At 37.7% G+C, this 25,801-nt stretch overlaps 1 protein-coding gene across 13 annotated transcripts in view; it reads right to left on the reverse strand.

Annotated features, from left to right (window-relative positions):
* Positions 1–25,801, reverse strand: part of inpp4b (inositol polyphosphate-4-phosphatase type II B) — a 1,028,621-nt gene that overhangs the window by 249,658 nt on the left and 753,162 nt on the right. For all 13 annotated transcript variants that reach the window (XR_006309059.1, XM_043674148.1, XM_043674147.1 and 10 more), the window contains 2 exons: positions 8,471–8,601; positions 5,853–5,960 (listed from right to left, as the gene is read on the reverse strand). Coding sequence is in view for 12 of the 13 variants with exons in the window: in XM_043674148.1 (XP_043530083.1) it covers positions 5,853–5,960; positions 8,471–8,601 (239 nt within the window). In the remaining variant the exon portion in view is untranslated. The remainder of the gene's footprint in view (positions 1–5,852; positions 5,961–8,470; positions 8,602–25,801) is intronic.

Raw genomic sequence — 25,801 nt, forward strand, 5'->3', positions numbered from 1 at the left:
CTTTACCCTATATCCTTCATGCTTAATTGAGTTATCCACAATGGGCAGAACCTATGAGATACTTTATCTCCCTGTCATGTGAATAGAGAGAAACTCATTTTTGCCTACTTGTCGCACAAGTTACATCGAATGCAGTTTTTGATTGGACCAAATGTCAGGAAGATGTCTCATTAAAATATTTATATTGGGATTCTAAATTACATTTAGGGCCCTGAAACAATTTTGGTCTCCAAATGAGCATAAGTTCAAAGTCACTGAGAAAAATAACAAGGTAAACGAAGAAAAACAAATAGATGTTTGACCAAGTAGTTTTTCAGCATTAGAAGTAGGGCTGCTGTTACCATGAAATGCTATGCAGCTATCCAGTTATGGATAGTCTAGATCAAAGGGTCAACAGGAGCACATGATGATCATTATGTTTGACAATTTGAACAATGGCTCTTGAAATAACAATGATGGTGTTTCATTATTTCATACATTATTAATCTTGCATAGTATTGTATTTGTGAGTGATATATTAGATCTTGGTTAAACTCACCTCCATTTTAATTAACAAGGACATAAGAAACAGAAGTGGGATAGATAATATGGCCCATCAGGTCTTCTCTGTTATTCAATGCAACTATGGCTGATCTTGGGGTGTGATTGAACTTTCCTATCCATCCCCAATATCCTTCAATTTCCTGAGGGACCAGATATCTCACATAAAGCTTACCCTTGCTTCAAGTCCTTCCGTGGCCTGGTTTCTCTGCACTTTCGTATACTCCTCCAACCTAACAATCCTCTGAGGTATCTGTGCTCCTTTAAGACCATTAAACATCTAAAATTTTAACTAGTTGCTATTTGGAGATAGTATCTTTAGCTGGGAAATTCATTACCTATATGTTCCAACTCTATTTCTCTTCTTTCACTCCTTTAAAACTGTGTCATTGACTAAGCTTTTGGTCGCCTATCCAAACGATTCTTTTTATGACTTGGTGCCAGATTTTGTTCAATCATGCTCCTTTGAAGTGTCTTGGAATGTGCCATTACATCAAAGATGATATCAGAACACAAACTGTCATCGTAAAGATCAATGTATTAGCTTTCCAGATGGAGGTTACTTCCAATTTTTTCCCCACTGTAATATTTACATTTTCAATCACATCGCAGGAGCAGGTTTGAGAGTCTTACTCTTGTTTCTTTTCAGTTTTCTGATGAAGCTAAGGAGTAAGAAGGCTTAGCATAATTGGAACCATCCCCAGTTTATACATTTTCCCCTTATTTGATGGAACACATTCATAACACAGAATAAAATACAAAAGCTTAGATGAGCTTGAGAAAGAGAACATTAACTGATGGGAGATAAGAGATTTTCCTGCTTACAGCTGTGAAGCTGAAGCATTGGCAAGTAATTACAGTGTGACAAGTGTACATAGAGTCTTACTGCAAATATTGATATGAGAATTTGGTTTCAAAGCACATACAGATCTAACTTTTTTAATATATTACACACCCACACACATGCATGTACAGGCAATAATCTGAGGAGTGATTGAGAATGAAAATATTGTGACAGGAAATATATTTTTTTTAATTCTGAAGAGACAGAAAGGTCCAGTCTTGAGTCAAAGCACAAAACATTTGTGTTGGATATAGGACTCTGCATACTAGTCTAAAAGATATTGGCAGGGAATATTCTTGGTTGCAGAATCGGAAAAGATGTCAAAATCCATGTGCCAGACAGAGGGAGCTCTAACACACAATAGGCTTTCTTGTGGATAGCTTTGTAATTGTTTTAAGAACTCTGAAATTATAGATAATTTATATTAGCATGTTAATTATTAAGCAGAGAAAGTGCAGTAGGTCAAATAATTTAGGTTATCAAAGCAATGTCGAAAAAATGTTATATGTACTTTGCTTATTTTGTGATAATTTGGTAGCTATTAATTTTTTAAAGTTACTTGATTAGATGATTTTTCACAGTGTTGATTCCTGACTGTTCGTGGTTTTTGTAGGTTTGAGAAAATCAGCATGGTTAATTGACCTGATAGATGCTATCAATTCCAACCTGAAAACTATAAAATTCTCTGTACCACATGTCTGTGATACTTTGGACATAGACTGGACTTTTAAAAGGAGTGTGTATGTATAATGAGGAGATAAATAAAAGATATTGTGAAGTTTTTTAGATGCTATTACACATTTATCTTTTTGGCTGCTTTGAAATGCAACACTTGGTGTCACAGCAGTGTTGTGAATAAAAACTTACAACATATCAAGGTTAATCTGATACATTAGTTTTTATTCAGGTCTTTTGGGAAAACACCAACAAGATTGCTTTGCCACATCCCATCAAAGTCAAAATTCATGTCGATTTCTAAGAAATCCTAATATATATTTTGTGATGAATACAGTCAAAGAGTTATGTTGAGCTATCTGTTTCAAAAAAAATGTAGGGCACAATCTTCCCAGTTTCTGAACATGGCAAGAAATTTGGGAAGATTGAGTGAGATGTCCATGTTGAGCAAGGACCTTCCTGACATCAAGATCAAAAGGTCTCATTTTCTAACCACGTGTTGGATGTCAAGATAAGATTCTCGCTAGTGAATGGTGAAAGGCCTAATTGTATGGAGTATCACTCATTATCACCCTCATTACTACATAATCTGGTCCCATTAAAATACAGATTCCCATTCTCCCATCACCTGGATACAATGTAGACACCAAGAATTTATGGTTGCAAAGAAGGTGCATAAAAAACAAGATCAATGTTAGATTTGAAATTTGAGGGGTCCATTCAGAAGTCTAATAACAGTGGGAAAGAAGCTATCCTTGAACTTTTTGGTACTTGCGTTTAAACATTTGTATTTTCAGCCTGATGGAAGAGATTGAAAGAGATTACAACTGGGGTGGGTGAGGTCCTTCATGATGTTGGCTGTCTTTCTGAGGCAGTGAGGTCTGGGCTGAATGGCCTCTAACTGCACTGTAGGAATTCTACTACTGCCAACTTGGACACCCACCAGCAACACCTTAGGGCACACTCCATGTGCAGCAACTTCACCCAACCAACATTAGCATCTAATATGAAATAGTTTCACCACATCATTGTGGCAAATATCTGTTCCAATTACAGTACGCAAGGTGAAATGCTGCTTTCCCCAATCTGCCATATCCAGGACAAATGTGCAAGGCATTTTTAAACTGCCAAAGCTTGACAGAGTACATAATGGTCTTTTAAATAGGACAGTGAGGAATCCCAGGATGCCCCAGCAGTGGCTATTATGACCACCTACAGACAAAGAACAGTCAGGCTAGTATCAGGCAAGTGAGGTACTTTATAGGCATGTACCCAGTTAATGAGGTGAAACTGGGACAATCATGTGAGAAAATTCACTCAGCCTGGTGGACAGAAATACTCCATGATATTTAGCCAATTTCCAGTCAGATTTAGTTGTCGCGCTGTTTACAACAAAGGTAACTTTTCGTCACAATTATCAACAAACAGAAGGCCATTACATCGTCGTGTTCAGCACAAACATATACATTTAATAAAACAGGCACAACAATAGACATAAAAACTCAGCCAATAGATTAAACAAATAAAGTAAATCGAAAATAAATTTCTTAAATGATTAGATTGCTCAAAGTCATATAAAATTGCCTTGATCCATCTGACACAGAAACCAAAATATTCTTGCTCTCAAAATTAGAATTTTTAGAACAAACTGGGAAGATTGTGCCCTACATTTTTTTTGAAACAGATTATTATTTTTATTATTATTTTTAGAACAATCTGGGGAAATTGGAATTAAGTTGAAATAAAGATATGGGATTGAATTTTGCCAAATTTTGGCTGCGTGTCAAATTCAGGGAGTTTCTTGGAAGGTTTCTGTCTCTGAGCTCTCATGCAGTTTTACGAGGCTTACATCATTAAGTCTGCATGCTGTATCCTTGGTGGTGTTCTCATACAATTTTATGCAGAGCAGTGGTTGAAATGCTCAATGGTGTCAGGACTGGGACCTTCTAGCAATCAGCCAGCTAAACACCAGTTTAAAGACTGCAAGCCAGGTGCAACCATTCACAATGCAGGTACTCAAGGATACCCAAACAATGAGGCTGATACAGGCAGAATAGCACCCCAGGTTCGCTGACAAGGACCTGGAGATCCTGATGGATGGAGTGGTGGAGATAAGGGCTGTCCTCTTTCCTCAGAAATGTTAGAGACACTATGTTACCCAGGTAAGTGTTGATTCCAGGGCTAGAAGCCTGCACCACGTGGGAATCTATCATCCAGCTGTGATCTTCCTTATTAAAGCAGGGCACACACTCCAATTTCGAAACACAGCTAGCTTTTCATGTGTGAGAGAGTGAGAGAGAGCAAGCGTCAAAAGAGCGTAGTACACAGGGTGACTTGTGGATGCAGTTGAAGCCACACAGGTGTAGAAGATCCTTAACCACCATATTCTGGTTCCCTAGTCTGCTACCAGGCTACCTCCAGGCAGCTGACCTAATCCTCAGGGAGTTGGAAGGCTGACTGGAAAACTCTAGCCAGCTTCTAATAATATTTGTTTAGTAGGTCTCTAAAGAACCATATTTGACTACTTTCTGCTTGATAGTGAGTAGTTCTGTAATGCAAATCCCATCTCTGGGAACAGGTTGATGCTAGAAAACTGATGCACTGGTCAGTGACAGGAAATTTTGTACCTACCCTCCTCTTGCTCACTCCCAAGAAGGGATAAAATTCCAGAACCTGATCTGATCATTAATAAAACATGCACTTTGCAAATTAATGATGCAATTGCAAATTGTTGACTGTATTCATCACCAATATTCTTGTCCTTTCACTTTTCAGTCCAATTTGTTAATCCATTTTTTGAAACATTGGACTCAAAGAAGAGAAAACATAAATTACTAAATTGCTAAGGTTCCTTAGTGATATTGTACTACCATGAATCTACATATACTTGTAATTAAATGTTGAGAAGCAATGGAAATATGGCATTCAGCAGTTGTAATATACCTAGGAATTATGAAAAACATTCTATTCCTTAGACACACCACATATACGCATGAACATATGAAAGCAAACTCACATCGACATGGTTACATTTATTGCATTTTCTCCCTTTCCCTCTGAAGGTAGTGCCTGATTCTGAACTACAGTTCAATGGCAGCAGCATCTTTAAGAGTCTGGCCTTATCATGCAGCAAAATGACAATTGTCTAGCAACCTTGCCTTCTTGGGTTGGGAGGGGTGGGGCAGTTGAGGCTGATTTTGTCCTCACCTGGCATACACATCCTCATTTTGCACTACGACTCTCAGGAGTATCAATCAGGACTAAGTGCACTGCAATTTTGTTTTCTGCCAAAACTCATAAAAACATAGAAAACTGAGAAAACTAATCCAACACTGACCACAGAATCTGGATCCTTCTTGGATGACATGGCTCAGCATCATACAGAGCACTTAGTAACTGAGACATTAGAGAAGTCCAATAGTAACACATTGATCAAGGACAAAAACAAAATTAACTTTTACTGATCTCGGAAGCGGCCTTTGTTTCCCACAAAATATATATTTGTTGTATTCAAATGGACTTGATGCTCCAAACTACCCACTTCCTACAAATTGCCATTTATTAGAATGCTGCATTCTTAAATATTACGCTAAAAGCACTCAGAGGTAAGTTGAAAGGAATTTCTCTTATCTCACCCAAGAACATTTACAAAAGTAATGAAAGCTGACATGGTATATTAAAATACAAATTAATTACTGCAATATTTTTGAAAAAACTGTAAAGCTTTGAGATAATTAAAAGTATGGATATTACACAGATCAGAAAAAGTATTAAAATTTAACAAAAACCTTACCAGTTTTGGTAGAACTACTCTGTACATGCATTCTTTGTAAATGCAAATTAACTGGAATAAATTCAAGCTTCTTTTCTCCTCTGCTGCAGCTCGGTTTAAATGATGACCCTGCGAATTAAACACACACATTATAATTTGGTCAGCCAGTTGAGGTGTATAACATTTACAGATAATCTGGTCTATATTGATATTAAACAGCTGTTCAAGATGAAGGGGTTCTCTAACACCATAGATAATCAGTGCTGAGCAGATTCCACAGCCTCAGAGTGACAACAAGCTTGTTTTTCCATTTATGATTAGTAGATTCTGACTTTCTGCCTTTTTCCATAAACGCTTGCTTAAATTGTACTAAATGTTCAAAAGAAAGGAACTGCAATGAGTATGGTGACTGCAACTGTTCCTGCCCATTTTTCTGAAGTATATTTCAGGCTGGTGGGGGACTGGATGAACAAGTATCTACTGATGAAATTGAAGAAAAAATGAAGACTAACCCAAATAGTAGGAAGGTATAGGCACAAACTATCAGATGAGCAGGATAATTAGTACCAGTAATACTAGAGATACAGCAATATGAGACCACAAGAAAAACAAAATTTACAAAGTTGATCGCTTTCAATGCTGTACTTTCAACTGACCATTTTATAACACCAGCATATTTTTAAGATGTAATTTCAGAACATAAGTAATGCCAGCATTATCTAATTGTCAGCTGTGTTCATGGGATGTCATGCAATGGTCAAAACTCTGCCACTGAAAACTGATGACTTACATTTAGTGGAGAACAGAATAAACAGAGCAAACTGGAACAACAAATGCAACATTGTGCCTCAATCCCCCACTTTCTACTCTAATGTTTAAAAGGCTTAACAAGCCTCAGCTCTCCTTACATTGCAGCAACATTGCATATTGTATTACTATATTGACAAACTTCATTAGGAATCTAAACAAGCTTTTGACGGTGATAACTTTAGGCATTTGAGAGATAATCTCCTAAATGCCAGCACTGCATATTGGAATAAATGATTTAACTTGAAGTCTCTATATTATCCATGAAGAAATAAAAATGTTCTTAGCTTTAGGTTATAATATTACCTGAATTCTAATTTATCTGCCTATATAATTCTATGTTTCAAATGTCCTATAGTCAAATATATCCGTGCTTATTATTAGACTTTTGATCTTTATTGTGTTAGATAAACCAGTCCATTGGAAAATGTAAAAAAGTGAAGAAATAATTCACTAAAAGTAAATCATCATCGATACAAAATATCAAAGATAAAATAAATCAATAAAGATTCTGATAACATGCTCTCAGAACCCAAAGGTAATGCAAATGATAAATAAGAAATTCGTTCACAAGTTTTAGAAAAAGGGATCAGTTGGGAAAAAACAGATGGGAGTTCTTAGTTAAAAAATGACATTTAGTGCTCTGGGATGGCAAATAAACATGCTGTCAGACATTAGCGCTCAGATTGACTTTGTCCACTGGCTTTGTCTCAGTTACGATGATGCAGAGATACTTATGCATTGAAGTGGATTTGATTCACAATGACTGAAATTGTATTTTAATCATGGCAAAGTCTAAAATATTCATTAAATTGCTAATCCTCATCTATAGACACAATAATTTCAAAAATAGTAATCAAAATTAATAGCAGCATAAATGCATTTAATGCACAAAAGGGCAAATTAACTTACAGAAGTTACAACATTTGTATCTGTGATTGCGAAACCGATATTTAAGAGATGCTCTGGCCATGATCGAAAACGCAAAAATGGAACCAAGCAAAGGTGGCACACCACCTTGGACAAATGAGATTCTAGAGTAGTGTTTAAAATATAGATCAACATGAGACAATGCATTGCGGTCAGTGTTATGTTATTTGTGACTTCTATTAGGCCCCTTATAGTGCGAAAGAAGGGGTATGGATTTGACCAAAGGAAATTAAACAGGAAGATATGGGAGAAACAGGCATGGCAGCAGAGTCAAACATTTGGACAAGGTAAAGATGAAGGGACATATAACAATTATTTAATAAGGTAGATGGACAGTCCTTTATCAGAGAAGACAGTTGGATCAGCAGATTTGGTTTAGAAATGACTTCTGTCATTATGAATCCTTCAAGATGAATAGATCTTAAAACCAGTAATGAAAGTGCAACTCTGAAGAATTTTTTTTTCAAACCTATATGGCAAAAATATCTAAGTATATTCAAAAACTGCATTAACAATTTGACTAGAATTCTGAGCAGTATGTACATGTAAGCTCAAACTGGGAGAGCAATGGTTCCCCTTAAATTGGCGGTTTTGGGGAGAGAAAGGATAACTTCTGTAGAACAAATTTTATGGGAATGGATGTCCAAAACAACCAACAAGGATTCAACAAAGTTAAAATGCACTTTAAACTTCAGTATTGACCTAAATGTGTTCAGCCTTCTTTAGGTCTCAGGTGAATACTTAAGAAATGTTGCAGTCACAATTATTTTTGCAGGTGAATATTGCCATTTCCCCCTTGCTCCAAATTGTGAGAATGATGCAGTAAATTCTGAATTTATCCTACTGGAGTTGGAGAGCCAGACAAATTAAACCTCTTCATTCCTTGCTCTGGTGCTTCATACCTGAGAATTTATTGAGTTCTGTAAGCATTTCTTTGTAGCTGCTAATCATATGCTGGTAATGGATGGTTACGTTTTGTCGCAGAGTGTCCCAGTGAGCGGAAAGCTCCCCCAGCTCCTCCAGATCTTGCAACCTGATATGTACATTGAAAAAAGAAGTTCAAACATCAATTTCAATTACTCTATTAACAGATAGCAATAAATTTCCATTAAAAGAACCTGTTATACAGATCCAAAACTTTACAGTGTGAAATGAAATATAAAACCCAGTATGCAACAATTGGTCTGGAAATGTTTCTGTAGCACAGCTGCTGAAATTGGAACTTATTAGCTCCTAACACGTCAGTCCCTATAAGCACAGATCTGATTCTCACAAGTCAAGAACACAAACAATAAGTACATTTGGCCAAATTGGAATTAGTTTTAAGTAAATAGTTTACCATTTTCTTTCCTCTACCTATGAAGAAGCCAGCTGACGTTATCAATACAGTTACAAAATGACTTACTCATTTCAGTATTTCGTCCTTGAGATTTTTTTGAAAATACTCTATTCATAAAATGTATAAAAGTACATTAGAAAATGCAATAACATTCAACTATTTGACATACAGCTTATTCTGATTGAATTGTTTCAATACAATTGCAATATTCTTGATATTTATAGTGTACATTCCATATCAAGCATACAACCAGAGGGCATAACATTTCAGATGGAATATTACAGAAAATGCAACAGAATTCAACTTTTCTTCACACAGTATGTTGCACACCAAGGCACCTCAAGACAATATCTTGAAACTCTGAGACACAAGCTTTGTGACTGTAGAAAGAAAATCCAAATTTCTCCTTCCCCCAAACTCAAGCACTGAAATTTTTGAATCATGGTTACTAAGCTTTGATTGAGAGAAGTAATCTTGCCTAATTCATCACCTCCAAGGAGGGACATACCAAAAACTTTGTTTGAGACAAATTAACTTGGATTAGACTTTGCAACTTGTTTCACTTCCATGGCATAATTGCACAGTGAGAAGTCTAGCACTTAATGAAAAAAGACTGACAGCTTCTGCAGTAATTTTCTTTATTTGTTTCATAAATGCAAATGAAAATTGTTTAACAGAGCAGCATAGTTGCACTTATGAATTAAAATACACCCATTCCATAGCATTCTTATGTCAAAACCTTTATATTCAATGAGTTATCATAAAACCCAATTTAAATCATTTGTTCCAGCTCATGTTCCTTGTCAAAACATTTAGAAATGAAAACTGTCAATGCTTTCCCTTGTATTCAACGAGTGCCATTCAAGTTCATAAAAGTTTTATACAATTCAACATTTCGGAAATTAACTCATGCCCTGTTTCAACTATGCGTGTACAGCGGGTTAGGGAGTGTCTTTTCCTTTTGCTTAATTTTTGTTTAATTCATTAATTCCTCTTTTCTCACAGAATGTAGAATTCTCCACTTGTGATGCAAGTTAATGTTTGAATTTTCATTTTATACTAGCTATTCCTCAACAATTGTATTGTAATTTCTACTTAATTTATTTGGCATTTGAATGAGTTTTCTTCCTGGTTGTCTTTGGTTCCTCCATTCCAGATCTAGTTCTGACCCATGATCATAAGACCTAGGAGCAGAATTAAGCCATTTGGCTTATTGAGACTGCTCCACCATTCGATCGTGGCTGATATGTCTCTTGATACCGTTCTCTTGCCTTCTCCCCATAACTCTTGATCTAATCAAGAAGTTATCTATATCTGTCTTAATACAGTCAATGACTTGGCATCCACAGTGTTAACCACCTTTGGCTGAAGAAATTCTTCCTTGTTTCAGTTCTAAAGGGTCATCCCTTCACTCTGAGACTGTGACCTCATGAAGATTTAAGTAAACCATAAAACATGATTCTGGCACTGATGAGGAGCCAGAAGAAGGCAGGCCTGTTATAACTCTAATCCTGTTTATGAACTGATATTATTTTTGATGATGCTAATTACAACATTAAATGCTTTATCAGAATTACATAAGCACTATTCTATGAAGGACAATATCAGTTTAGAACAATCGAGAACTTAGATATGAGTCTAAAAATCCAAGTGAAACGCAAGGTTTTATGATATCATTGTATCCCTACAGTGTGGAAACAGGCTATTCAGCCCATTGAATCCACTGAAGTGCAACCCATACAGACCCATCCCATCCCTGTAACCCTGCATTTCCCATGACTAATCCATCCAGTCTACACATCTCTGGATGATATGGGCAATTTAGCATGGACAGCCATCTAACCTGCACATCTTTGGCCTCTGGGAGGAAACCCATGCAGACATGGGGAGAATGTGCAAACTCCACACAGACAGTCAGCTGAGGGTGGAATCAAACCCAGGTCACTGCTGTGAGACATCAATGCTAACCAAGATACTGATAGATAGTAATAAATTTTGTTAAGACCATATAAAGCACAAAATGGTATATATGAGCTGGGTTTAATGATTACAGCTGTGTCAACCTGTCCACTAGAAGAGCCTTGGCTATTTCTGAATTCCCAGTGCAACTTAAATTCACTCAGGGCCTTCAGCAAAGAATGTTATCTCCAAGAGCTATCAGCCAATCAAAGGGCAGTAAGTCATAGAATGATAGAATCCCTATAGTGAAGAAAGAAGCCATTCAGCCCATCAAGTCTGCACCAATCGTCTGAAGGGCATCACACCCAGATCCAACCCCCAAACTATCCCCATAAATCCACATTTACCATGGCTAACCTACCTAGTCTGCACAGCCCTGGGCACTATGGGGAAAGTTAGTATGGCCAATCCACCTATCTGCACATCTTTGGGCTGTTGAAGGAAACCCACACACACTGGGAGAACGTGCAAACTCCACACAGTCGCCAAAGGGTGGAACTGAACTTGGGTCATGGGCCTGTGGGAGGCTGCAATGTTAACTGTGCTACTATGTCCTCCGTCATCAGTGCCAGTAGCCCCTCAGATGCTGTGAACATTGCCAGTTAAATGAAGATGCCTAATGCAGGGCCTGATGAGGGGGTTGGGGGGGGGGGGCGGGGGGGGGGGCGCAGGGGGCTCAGTGTGGAAAGTATTGAGAGATGAGTCTTTACACTGGGATGGCCCTTGCCATTAGCTAGTCCTATCATTTTATACAGCAAGTGAAGCTGTCTACCTTCTAGGCTGTCACATTCCTGATTTTGCTGTGTAGATAGTGAACAGGGTTTCTGGAGTTGAATTTTGAGTTACTCACCTCAGAATTCCCAGGCTCTGAACCCACAACGTAGGCCATTGTATTTATATGGCTGGTCTGATTCAGTTCCTGGACAGTGGTTACCTCCAGGATGTTGAGGGACTCACTGATGGGTAATGTCACTGAATATTAACTGGAGATTGTTAGATTCTCTCTTGCTGAAGATGTGTGACACAAAGTGTCACAAGTGTTATTTGCCACTTATCAGCCCACACCTGAATGCCATCCAAGTCTTGCTGTATATGGACACTGATTGTTTCAACATCTGACATATCTGGTTCTCAGTTAAGTGTGCTCATCAGTGAACATCTCCATGTTGACCTCATGATGGACAGAAGCTCATCGAAGGAGGTGAAGACAGATAGATATGGGACAAAATCCTGACAAACTGCTGCAGAAGTGTTTTGGGACTGGAATGATAGGCTTCCAACAACCACAATCATCTTGATTTGTGCCATGTATGACTGCCAACCAGTACAGAGTTTCCCTACAAGACATCAAGCTTGCTGAGAGCAGATTACTAAAATATTGTGCTAATTTGGCAGGAAGTATTTCAGAGGAAACATGTGAGCAAGGTTTAATATAAGAACCTCTCTAGTGTCAATTATGTAGACTCCCCACAAATGCTCCAGAATATGTTTACTCTACTCAACTCTCAAATAGGGTCTGTTAATATCATGAGGATGTATGCTCCATTGCTGTGCTGCATTACAAGGGGAAATAACCAATTCTATGAGGAGTTTGACATTGCTATCAACAGATTCCTTAAGTCAGAACATTTTTATCTTCTGGGGTATTTCAATGTAAGAGTAGGATATCATGGTCTGGGAAGGATAATTGAGAATGGCCAGAGACTACTAGAGATTTGCAGCTACCATGGGTTTTGTTTCAGAATGAACCATGCCCCAAGGGGTTCGGGAAACATTCAAGATCAGGGACCAGACGGATCTGATCATTACAAGACATAACTCCTTGTTCTCAACACATGCAGCTGCCACAGCTCAGATTGTGCAATAGACTGTTGTGCAGCAGTTAGGATGTAACTCCTGAAGTTTTTACTTCAAAGCTGGAATGCCGTTCTCGTATTAATGCCAGATCTACTGCCCATATAGATACAAACCAACAGTGTCTTCAACATTCCCACACAGAGTCCAGAAACAAGATGGGATATATTTAAACATACCACTGACAATACAGCTGTCACAACATTTGTGAGGCAAGAGCAGACAAATGCTGTCTCAGTCTAACATCTGATGGAATCAACCATTGAAGGCAAGAGGTCCAGTCTTATTGTATTACAAGAGATCTAGGGGAGCACTCTGAATGCACAAAGAACTACTCAAATGCTAGGGAATGACCAATAACTGTTGCTGACAATTTTGCCAGAAGTTTGCAATGTTCCTGAACACAGGCCAAAGCTTTGTATAAAGAGATCAAAATAGCAATAAGGCTATCAAAAAAAAAAGGCTCCAATTAAAATAAAAGCAGAGAAGTCATCGCAGATTGCAAAAACCAGCTGGAGCGATGCATGGAGCCTTGAGTTGTAGTCTGGCGAAAACCACAATCATAGTGAAGTTCTCAACACCATAGAAAGTCTGCCTGTCATGACACAGCCTGCAATATTATTGAACCTACAATGAAGCTGTTTAGCAAAGCTCTTGACTCACTGATGATGGCAAACCACCAGAAGCAGATGTTATACCATGTGAGCTCATCAAGCACAGGAAACCGACATTCTTTCAGCTTCTGCATGAATATCGGTCTCTGTTGTAGGGAAGGGCAGAGTCTCAAGAAATACATGGTGCAAAGATTGTGTCCACAGTGACTGCAATACTTATCAAGGCATTGCCCTGTTTAGCATTGTAGGAAATATATTTGTACATGTTGCCCTCATCTCACTGTAAATCCTGGATGAACACGAACACCCCAAATCCCAGTGTGGTTTCAGAACTAGAAGACCAATAATTGACTTGATCTTCACAATCTAAAAGATGTAAGAGTAATGCTGGAGACAAAGGTGATCACAGTATATTATATACAAAATAAGGTTTGAAAGTGCGAGAGAAACTCAGCAAGCTTGGCAGCAATGGAAAGAGTAACAGAATAAATGTTTTGAGTGCAATATGACTTCTTCTGAAGTGGAGTTCAATTCAGAAAGAACAGTTCTGAAACAACGTTGTGTTCAAACACCATTGGAGTCATCGAGATGTACAACACAGAAACAGACCCTCTGGTACAACTTATCCATGCCAACCAGATATCCCAGCCCAATCGAGTTCCACTTGCCTGCACTTGGTCCATATCACTCGAAATCCCTCCAATTCATATACCCATCCAGATGCCTTTTAAATGTTGTAGTTGTACCAGCCTCCACCACTTCCTGTGGCAGCTTTTTCCATACATGAACCACTCTCTGCATGAAAAAGTTACCCCTTAGGACCCATTTGAATTTTTCCCCTCGCACCCTAAACCTATGCCTTCTAGTTCTGGACTCTCCTGTCCCAGGGAAAAGATCTTGTCTAATACACTTTAACATAGTCTTTCCTTCACTGCTTCATATATCTTTATGACATCTCTACAGGATGTCCATCTACATACCGTAAATAATGGAAGGATTATCAGCTTTGCTCATCTGAGACCCAAGTCAATGTTCCACCAAAAGAGTAAGACTATGTCAGGATAAATGAGAAAAGGATAGATTTAAACTTTGCAGCTACTATGAGTTTTGTCCAGGTAACATCCACTTTCAAAACAGACATGCCATGACATATCCTGGAGAGATCCCAGATCAGCAACTGGCACCAGCTGGATCTGATCGTTACCAGAATTAACACTCTGAATATTCTCAACATGAGCAGCTACCACTGTGCTGACTGTGATACATATCATTCCTTGTTAACTAATCAATGAGACAGCTCTCCCAACTTTGCAGAGTTTGCCACATAGGCTGCTGGCATATACAATAAGTGTGGGATTGAGAATGCACTGCCTCATCTAGCAACATGTCCAACCCCTTAAGTGATAACTATTGATAAGCATGGTAAACTGCCTGGCGTTATGTCTGTACAACAAGACAAGAGAGAAGAACTGTGAACTTTTATGGTTTGGTCAAAGAGTGTAAGCGCTAAAAGGCAAGACAAGGCTAGGCTAGGCATGGCAAGGTGTTGAGATGCTGATGTTGGACTGGGGTGGACAAAGTTAAGAGTCACAAAACACCAGGTTATAGTCAAACAGGTTTGTCTGGAGGTACATACTTTTACAGCGCTGCTCATTCATCAGATGATGAAGGAACAGTGCTCCAAAAGCTTGTGCTTCCAAATGAACATGTTGGACTATTATCTGATGTTATGTGATTTGTAACTTCGGCAAGGCAAGGCAAGGATATTGTGAGCATCCATCTGTGAAAAATGAGTAAGCATTCAGAGAGCGAGTGTGCATCTGTGAGATGTAGCCTGGCCCAAACTGTAAGCTGGGTGCCTGTCCCAATGTGCAAAGTATGCTTGCAGCAGCATTCCAATGAAAAATGCCAGGGCGCTCCAGAGTGTAGCACTGAAGCACAGAAGTGTACAATAAGTGGATCGCAGGTGTAACATGATGATGTGTAAGACTGGTACATACTGGATGCCAATGTCTGTGGATGTGGGATGCATGTTTCCGTTTCCCATGGAGTGTTGGAACTGGGTTTCCAAAATGGAGATCTGGAGGAGCAAGTGGTAAGCTGGAGTTATCAAGTTCAGACATTCATGCTGGAATTCTACCTGGCAGGTGGGAAAATGGGAACCTGCATATTAATGAGTTGAGATTAGCTAATAATGAGGGTGATCACGAGCAATAATCTATATTATTAGAGCTCTCACTGCTCACTATAGAGAGTTGGATCTTAGTATCCAGAACTTGATTGGAAAATGTGACTTTTTAGTCTCAATGTTAAAAAGAACCATGCTCCATATCTCACCTGATATTCCCAAATTTTTCACTAGAGCCTATGTTGTTCAGGGACTGGGAAGAGTCCACCCAGAGTGTGCTACATCTATCAGCATACACTCATTGATCAGGCAATAATGTTTGCATTATCTTGGCAGTACTCACCGGATGCATGACCACTATATACCCAAAGATCTTGAACATCATGAATCGGCCACCAGATCATAACCTTGTGGACATTCAGACCTCTTGTACAATAACACCTCCAAGCAAAATATGAAGATCATGAATACAGACACTAACTTGAGAAAGAGTAACCAACAATCATGATCTCCAGAAGCTGATGTTTGGGAAGGCATTGGAAGAGGTAAGCAGAAACAAGAAACTCAGCTGGTTCAGAAGAAGGCCCAAAGAAAATGGAAGATGATTAATTATGCTTTCTCAACACACGTTATTTCTCTCCAGCAAATGAGTGGGATTGTTGAGCCATAGCAGACAATGATTAACACATACAGTTGACCACCACAGTGCAAGGCATCATCTTATAAGGTCAAAGGTTGCCACCAAGAAAATAAAAAATCTAAGACAGACTAAATGGGAATAGATGATGTCAAAAATTATAGCAACTAGAAATTAAGATCTGAACCTTGTAGCTGGATGTTGCTTTTCCTCAGAGAAAATGACAAATAGATTGTGCTGCAATCGAAGTACTAAATAAGTCAAACATGGCATATTGTGAAAGCACGACTGTGCTTCCAAGTAAATTTAACCTAAAGGAACTGATTTATTGTGTTAAGTCCAAATTTAATATAAAGACTTTCAGAGGAGTCAAAGTGTATTGTCTAGGAAGATTAAAGAGCAAGCTGTTCAATTCTTAAAAAGATGTTAAGGAAAAAACAGAGTGACTAACTGCAAAGTAATATTGAATTGAAGCCAAGAAAGCCCTTGGGACAAAGAGGTGAATAAAGGTTAGAAATATATTAAAAATCACATAATTCAAAAAAAGAAGCAAAATTGTGCCTTTGTATGAAATCTTATTTCATCAGAGATATTAACCTATTTAAAATAAATGTGCCATTAAAGTAGGAGACAAAAGAATGTTAAGAGAATATATTCAGACACAAAGAATAGCGCAATTTCATATCACAAAAGACTTAGAAATAATGAAATTGTCAAGAATTCAAATATGTGTTACTGAGATAGAGTCGGACCAGCACAAAAGGATAGCACAGAAAAATTCAAATATATTAATACAATTCAAATGAACTGTATAAGTTAAATGACCAACCCAAGACCCTTTAAGATCAAGGAATTGAAAGGCAGTTACAAACAGCACAGTCCGGACATACAGAATTGTACATTGTAACCATTGGAAGAAGTTTATCATGTATTGGCTAGAAGAGGCAGAGCTACTTCAATACTGGAATTTACTTCAATGAAATTTTGGCATTAAAAAATAACTAACCCAGGTAGCACTGAGGGATCAAAGAGAAAACAATTATCTCTGCTTTGGGTCTGCTTGTACCAAATGAATTATTTCTGCTGCCACTTTAGTTATGTCAGTATCACATAACAATCTTGGTATTCCATCTATACGATAGCACTAAATAAATGAGGCATGACGTGCCAAATGATCGGGCAGATTATAAAAAAATTTAAATGGAAACAACCTACAGATCAGTCTTGAAACAGGTGTCACTGTTTCTTGACAAAATGTTTCATTGCGAATTGTCATTGATACACAGTATTGGAAACAAATGGTTTTTGCAATTTGACCGGTTGGCTACTTCACATTTTATAATTGCTGGATGGTACCAGACACTTGTTTCCATCAATTTCCAAGAGGCTATTCCAGATTTTATGGAACTTAGTCTGATTTTCCTCCTATGTTATAGCGATTCCTACCACAAATCTTTTATCAAGGATAAATTCCTTATGGGTTTCTCATACTAATCAATTCAGAATCATGCAGCACAGCATTGAATTCCGTGAAATTTATCAACTGTTTGTTACATCCTCAAAGAACTCCAGTGAATCTGTAAAACATGATTTCCCTTTCACAAAACTAGGTTACTCTGTTTGATTATGTTAAGCTTTTCAAAATGTCCTGCTGACATATTGATATCTCCTGCTACATATTGACCAAACAAACAATGTGTGTATTCCAGGACTGGACAAACAAATCTTAAGTAAACTGTAGCTCTGATATTTTTGTTGCAAAACCAAAGATTCCTTCTCAGAAATCCAAGAGGTCTGTTTGCTTTGCATGTTATCTGCTGAATTTGAAAACCCCATTGAAGATTGCTTTTAAGATGAACCTGTTGGACAATTTGATTACAGCACTTAAAGGGTGAAACAGCAGGATATTAGAAAAGCTTAAAATAATCAAACAGAGTCAACATGGTATTGTGAAAGGGAAATCATGTTTAACAGATTTACTAGAGTTCTTTGAGGATATAACAAGCAGAGTTGACATAGGGGAACCAGTGAGTATAGTGCGTTTAGATTTTCAGAAGGCTTTCGATAAGCTGTCACATAAATGGCTACAAGATAAGGGCTCATGGTGTTGGGTGTAATGTATTGACATGGATTAAGGATTGATTAACACACAGAAGACAGAGTGGGCTTAATAGGTTCGAGAGATGGAATTAGTGGAAAATTGTTTACCATCAATATTAATGATTTGGATGAGAGGGCAGAATGCAATGTATTCATTTTTGCTGATGATACAAAGATAGGTGACAAAATAAAGAAGCCACAAGGATACAGAGAGAGATTGAGTGAGTGTACAAAAATGTGACAGATGAAGATTAATGTAGGAAAGAAAAATCAAAAGACAGATTATTATTGAAATTAAGAGAAACTCCCAAAAAAATGCAGCACAGTGGAATCTCGCTGTTGTTCTGCATGAAACACAAAAGTTTATCATATAGGTGCAGCAAGTAAATAAGAAGTTGTATTTTTGTCTTTATTCCTAAGGGATTGTACTTTAAAAACAGAGAGGTCTTGTTTCAACTGTACAGGGTATGGGTAGGTCATACCAATAGTACGGAGTACAGTTTTGGTTCCTGTATATAAAAAGGATATTGTGGGTTGGAGGCTGTTCAAAAGAGATTCACTAGGTTGATTCCTTGGATAATGTTGAAACCGTATTATACTAGAGAGAAAGAATGGAGAAACTGCCATTAGTTACTGCTCAACAGAGTGAGAAAGCAAATCCAGATGTTGTGAATTTTGATATGCCTCAAAATAGATTAAAAAATGAAGAAGTCCTTGAGTAAACTATCTGTCTCAAGAGCAAAGAATGCAGTTGAAAGATTTGTTACTGCAGTATGAGGACATATTTAGACATCAGATGGGGAGGACTAATGCTGTTGTACATGAAGTAGATGTAGTGAATGCTGTTCCAATAAAGCAATACCCCTATCGGCTTAATCCTTTCAAAGCCAGACAAGTCCAGAAGGAGGTGGAGGCCATGCTCAACAAGGATATCATTGAACCGAGCCAGAGCGAGTGGAGTTCGCTGATCGTCTTAGTTCCCAAACCTGACGGGGCTCAACGGTTTTGTATGGATTATTGATAGATCAACACGTTACAAAAACCAGACTCACACCCAATATCAAGATATTTATGAAGTACAGTTAGTGAGTTTGCAGATTACACCAAAACTGGAGGTGTAGTGGACAGTGAAGGAGGTTACCTCAGATTAGAACAGGATCTTGCTCAGATGAACCAATGGGCTGAGTATAGGAGTTGGGAGGACATGCTGCAACTGTACAGGATATTGATTAGGCCACAATTGGAATATTGCATACAGTTCTAGTCTCCTTCCTGCTGGAAGGATGTTGTGACACTTGAAAGAGTTCAGACAATATTTACAAGGATGTTGCCAGGGGTGGAGGATTTGATCTATAAGGAGAGGCTGAACAGGCTGGGGCTGTTTTCCCTGGAGCGTCAGAGACTGAGGGGTGACCTCATAGAGGTTTATAAAATCATGAGGAGCATGAATGGGATAAATAGACAAAGTCTTTTCTCTTGGGTAGGGGAGTCCAGAACTAGAGGGCATAGGTTTAGGGTGAGAGGGGAAAGATATAAATGAACCTAAAGAGGAACTTTTTCACACAGAGGGTGGTGCGTGTATGGAACAAACTGCCAAAGGAAGTGGTGGAGACTTGTACAATTGCAACATTTAAAAGGCATCTGGATGGGTATATGAATAGGAAGGGTTTGGAGGGGTATGGGCCAAGTGCTGGTAAATGGGGCTAGATTAGATTGGGATACCTGGTCGGCATGGATGAGTTGGACCAAAGGGTCTGTTTGCATGCTGTGTATCTCTGTGACTCTATGACTCTGAAAGGATTGAATTATAATGAATGGCTAAACACAAGTTAGGCCTTTATTCATGAATAATTCAAAGAAAACTTACTGAAAGATACATGTTTCTGAGGGGTCTTGACAGGGTAATAGTTGAGATATTTTTCCACTGATCTGGGAATCTCAAACTAGGGACACTAGTTATAGAATAAGGGAACACTCATTTAACACCTAGATGCAAAGAAATTATTTTCTTTTAGAGGACAGTGAATGTCTGGAATTCGCTTTCTCAAAGTTGTGGAGGCTAGGTCACTGATAATATTTAAAAAGGAGGCACATAGTTCAAAAATTATCAGGGAAATTAAAGCCAAGCTGAGCTAGCACAAAATCTGGGCCAAATCAGCCGCAATTTTATTGAACGGCTGGGCAGGCAATGAAGGGCCAAAAGCCTACTCCTGCCCCTCTTTCTTATGTTCTCATCTGTAAAGCTTTCTATTGATGGATTTTTTTTGGTATTGCATAAGATATAGCATTTTTCGACACTGAATGCTATTTTCCATTGGTTCTGCTATTTTGCAATTCCAGAAAATCAACTTGTACTGAATTAACAGGATCATTAGATTCTCCTTAAGCATTATTCACACAGTCATGTGCAACCAGTTGTGCCCTGATATTTAACATTATGGGAAGGTCATTTATGTATGTCAACATAGAAACTGTCCAAACACCATTGCTGGAGCATTCAAGGGAGGCCATTTCTAGGAAAGGGCAATTTCCTATCTCATGCTCTCTTTGTCTTTCATTGGTAAATAACTGTCAGATCCAATCTGATCAGTAGACTACCTTATCCCTGGACTTCCCTGAATCTGAGATCCATTAAATTTCTCCCTTGGCTCCTTGCAGTCTTGACACTGTCCACTACTGAGTTCTAGCAGTGTTTGAGCTGTGCTCTCAAGAGGGAGAGTTCTGGCCACTCGGACACAAGTTCCACTCTCAGTCTGTTTAGCACATGGTCAGTGTTATCACTGCAGGGCAGGCTTTTTTGGCTCCATCAGATGCAAGCCAATTCTCACAACTGGGAAATTAGCAATATGCAACCTTGTAAATTTGAAATTGAACGTGTTACCATTGTTATGGAGATAAATGTAGCAGACAATCTGTATGTAACAAAGTTCTGCAAACTGAATTCAAGTAATTTGCAGCTGCTTTAACTGAATTGGTCAGGGAGATGAATGTTGGTCAGATTATTGCTACCTAATGTAACAGTTGGACTTCAAAAATTACATTTTCCTTTATTTGAAAAGTTTGAATGAATCCTCACTTAAAAAAGCATCTTCTTGTACTCATTTTGAGCTAACTGTTAACTACATTGTTGCTGCTGGGTATGTCTTTGCAATAAATCATATATGCTACAGCTAACGAAGAACTGCAAAAAGCACTGCCATGAAAAGGAACATAACTCACTCCAACTTCAATAAGGAGCACTCAAGGGAAATACTTAATCAGTTTTATCAGTGGCTTTGACACCTTCATTGCCTCCAACTTGGTTCCAGAGTGTTAATTACTTTTGATCTTTGTCACCTTGCACACTGCAGAAATATTGGACTGGCACAGGTCACTGTTATTGGTGTTGGTTATCAAGTTATATGAATTATAATATAGTGCACATGTACAAATGTACAGATGAACAGCTGAACTTGCATTATTTGACAAATACCTTTTGTCTCTTTTCCTGTCAAATTTATTCATCAATTTCTTCTCTTCTCGAAAGGTATTGAATCCTTGTTAATTTGCAACTATGATTTATGTTTCAGATACTCAAAGGAAGCTCATCAAATCCACGTGCAATAGCAAACTAGAGTAAAGGGAGGATGAATCAAATGAATCTAAGCAAGTGTATGTCATTTACAGAATAGTTTTCATAAAATGAGTAGACAGAAAAGTAGATGAAAATTAAAGCAGAGAACTGTCAAATGTTTCAAGAATTCAATACATAGATGACCTAAAAAACATTATGAATGGTTTCTCAAAACAGAAATTGCTAATGAAACTCAGCAGGTCTGGAAGTATCTATGGTGAGAAAGCAGAATTAACGTTTTGAGCTTGGTGACTCTTCATTAGAACTTCATTGGTTCTAATGAACAGTCACCACACTCATAACACTAACTCTGTTTTCTCTTCACAGCTGCTGCCAAAACTGCTGAATCTTCCCAGAAATTTCTTTATTAGTTTCACATCTCCAATATCTGAAATTCTTTGATTTTTTAAAATATGAATGGTATCACAATAGATGTAGGATAAGATTGAAAGAGATACTGGAATCATGTTATTCAACTTGTAATATTCAACTTATAAAACTATGGTAGAGCAGCAATCAACAAGGTAAACAGACAGTGTAACTTATACTGTACATCTTTTCTTATAATAGTTAAGTGAACTGTTGTTTAAACTGTGCATCACTTAATGGGATATCAGGACAGGTGACAAGGCAGTAGACCTTAAGGTGCATCTTAAAAGAAGAGAGGTAGAAAGATTTATGTAGGAAATTCTAATTCTTGAATAGCTGAAGGCAAGGCCCTCAACAGTAGAGTGAAGAAAATTGGGAAATGCAAGCAATTAGAATTGCATGAGCACAGGCATTGCACAGGAGGTTAGAGAGATAAGCAGTGATTGTCCTATGGAGGGATCTGAAAACAATGATCAGAACTTCAAAACCAAGACATCAAGCAGAGTGGCAACCCAAGAATTATTGACAATCCCCAGAAAACATGGGTCAGTATAACAATCATCTGCCAATAATGGTTTATGTCAGTATCAATCTCAAAATGACATTCGCAATATAGGCGAGAGCACAAAACAATAAACATGTATATTCTTTTGCATCTTATTAAGCTGATCTTGACTGTTTGAATCTAGTCATGTTAAAACTAAATGCACTGGTGAAGAGTAACTCAAAAACATAATAATTTACTACTTTATTGTGAAATTTATTTAACTGATTAAATAAATATTTGTCAAAGTCAGATTAAGCCTGCAATATTTTAGTGTTAAATATTCTCAATTCAGATTATGGAGTTTAGCGAACAGTTGGATCTTCAGGTGCTTTTGTCATGTCAGTGAGCAGCAGAAAATTTTGAAACAAACAGACAGCATGTCATTATGTGGTCTACTCCTGGTAATTATTGACTTGTCAAGCAAATTATGCAATATTGAATATAACATACTTGTCAGTCATTTACCAGTTCCATCTCTGCAGCTGCTTTGTTCTAAATAGTTGTTCACCTCCAACAGAGATGAAAAATTACCCAATAAAAAATAATGCCTTAAGTCTCTACTTCTGTCCCTACCAATATCAAATTGTAATTTGAAATAGTGAAAAGTAAATGGTGACCAATTTTTACTTGTGTAGAGCTTCAATTGATTCCAGTTTTCTTTCAATACAATTTATATATAATATGACAAAAGAGAGTGATTTACAACAACAGATGTATTTTTCCAGATGCAATATTTAATTGGTGCCAATTTAAATAAAATGTTGACGATAAACTCTTTGATTTAGGATTGAAACCTCTTGGATATAATGATTAAAATTATTGGAGTTTTTAGACACCTGGGGGTGATGTCTTCATTCAGTTGTCATGACTCTCAATTCTGACTAATTCTCATCAATAAAATTTTATATTACCAGAGAAAATACTTTACAACTGTATTCACTGATTTCTTGCAGATTGTAAGACAAGACCTATCAACTGTGCTTATACACCATTGTGATAACAAATATCTATTGAACACTATTCATTCATTGATGAAATCTGCTTGAAATATTTAGCTGAATTAGGATATTTTAAAAATCCTGGTATTAAATTTATAAGTGTAATGACATTTATTTGGAGGAACATTGGATTTTAAAATCTAATCAACAAAAGAAAGGGCCCTTTTCTGAGGAAGGGAAACTATTAACTCTGATTTCTGTTCACAGATGTTGACAGACCTGCTGAGTTTTTCCAGTAACTTCAGTTTTTGTTTTTGATTTACAGCATCGGCAGTTCTTCCAGTTATTGTTTTGGCCCAATTATTTTAATAGATGGGCCACATGCACGTTCTCAAGTATGACATATAACCAGAAAGTAGATTTCTGTAGCAGGGCCAGTATAAGTGCTGAACCATGGCTAGGAAAAGAACTCGACAAAAGTCAATTTAAACATGTTTTGCTGGAAAAGAATTAAACATGTTTAAAAAAATCTCATAAATCCAAAGACTTCTAAGGAAACCATAAGATCAGGTTTTATGAAAATGTTGTGACAAAAAGAAACACACATCAAAACACCAATCCAGAACTGTAAAATGCACAGATAAAATTAACAAAAAATAATAATGCCAAATGATGATTTGCATGTACCATGCCTCACACTGTATTGACAACCCATGGAATAACTGGTCAGTTAATAGAGGGAATGTTGATTTTTTTTTGAAGAATGAAGTAGCCAATCTTTTCTTTCTAATACTGTATTGTACTAAGGTACAATTCTTTGGGAACAGAACCCACCTGGATCCTTACAGAGTGACCATTCTTCTTATCGAAGCCTGCTCTTACATATCAATAATCTGTTTGGCCATGGAACAGGAAACAGGTTTGAACTTTAATGCTTTTGCATTAAACTCAGGAGACTAAGTAAGTTTGTGCACACCACCAGCACCCAGCTAAATCAATTAATAGCATAACCTTAAGTCTTGAATCTTTTCCAGTCAGTACAGCTCACCATATGAAGCATTTGCTTTTTGATCTTTAAAGTGTTGTGACTGGATGGATTTAACTATAAGATTAGAATTAGAATGTCGATCAAGTTTTTATGTCCAGGGCTGAATTAATCGCGCGATTGCACCAAATTACATCATCAAATACCTGTGTCAATGTTTTTCTATTCCATAAATTCAAATACTTTTTATTGCATTCATAACAAGGATTGTTCTACAGATTAAAGCTGTGTACATTATTAGGTAATATGTGACTTCTAAATAAGCAATAGATTTTCAACAATGCACAGACTGAAAGAAAACTATGAAAAAGTTAACAATTAAAAAAAATTCCAGTGAACTGTTCCAGGACCATCACAGATTAAGGCTTTTCTGTATTCTACAACCAAATCTCTTTAACAGATTACTGGTGATGGCCTGTTAAAATAGCTTTTGCTTAATTCATCTATTGTGCTTCCACATACAGCAGTTTTACCGACAAGTGAGTAAGTCTGAAGTACAATACAAATATTTTAATTTAAAAATAAACTTGCTTGGTTGTGCAGGAATCAAGCTGTTCGTATGATTGTGCCCAGATGTTTAACTGCCAGAAGGTGAAATTACTCTGAATTACAACCGGTGCGCAGTAGAAGTGCCTTGTTTAGTAAATTGGCGTGCTAGCTCTAATGGAGCATTAGAATAATTTTTTCTAGGGTTCCAAAATTCATCCTGGTATGAGTTACCTTTACCTTTATCCTGTTTTGCACCAAGTATCATTCAGTCATCATGCCTGTGGTGATTGACCTATACTGAGCTAATCAATGCCTCATTTTTAAAGCTTGTCCTTCTATTCAAATCCCATATGGCCATGGGCACCCGCATGGGCCCCAGCTATGCCTGCCTCTTCGTAGGATATGTGGAACAGTCCATCTTCCGCAGCTACACTGGCACCACCCCCCACCCCTTCCTCCGCTACATCGATGACTGTATCGGCGCTGCCTCGTGCTCCCACGAGGCGGTTGAACAGTTCATCCACTTTACTAACACCTTCCACCCCGACCTCAAATTCACCTGGACCGTCTCAGACTCCTCTCTCCCCTTCCTAGACCTCTC

The sequence above is a fragment of the Chiloscyllium plagiosum genome, chromosome 32 (genome assembly GCF_004010195.1).
Source record: "Chiloscyllium plagiosum isolate BGI_BamShark_2017 chromosome 32, ASM401019v2, whole genome shotgun sequence".
Lineage (NCBI taxonomy): Eukaryota > Metazoa > Chordata > Chondrichthyes > Orectolobiformes > Hemiscylliidae > Chiloscyllium > Chiloscyllium plagiosum.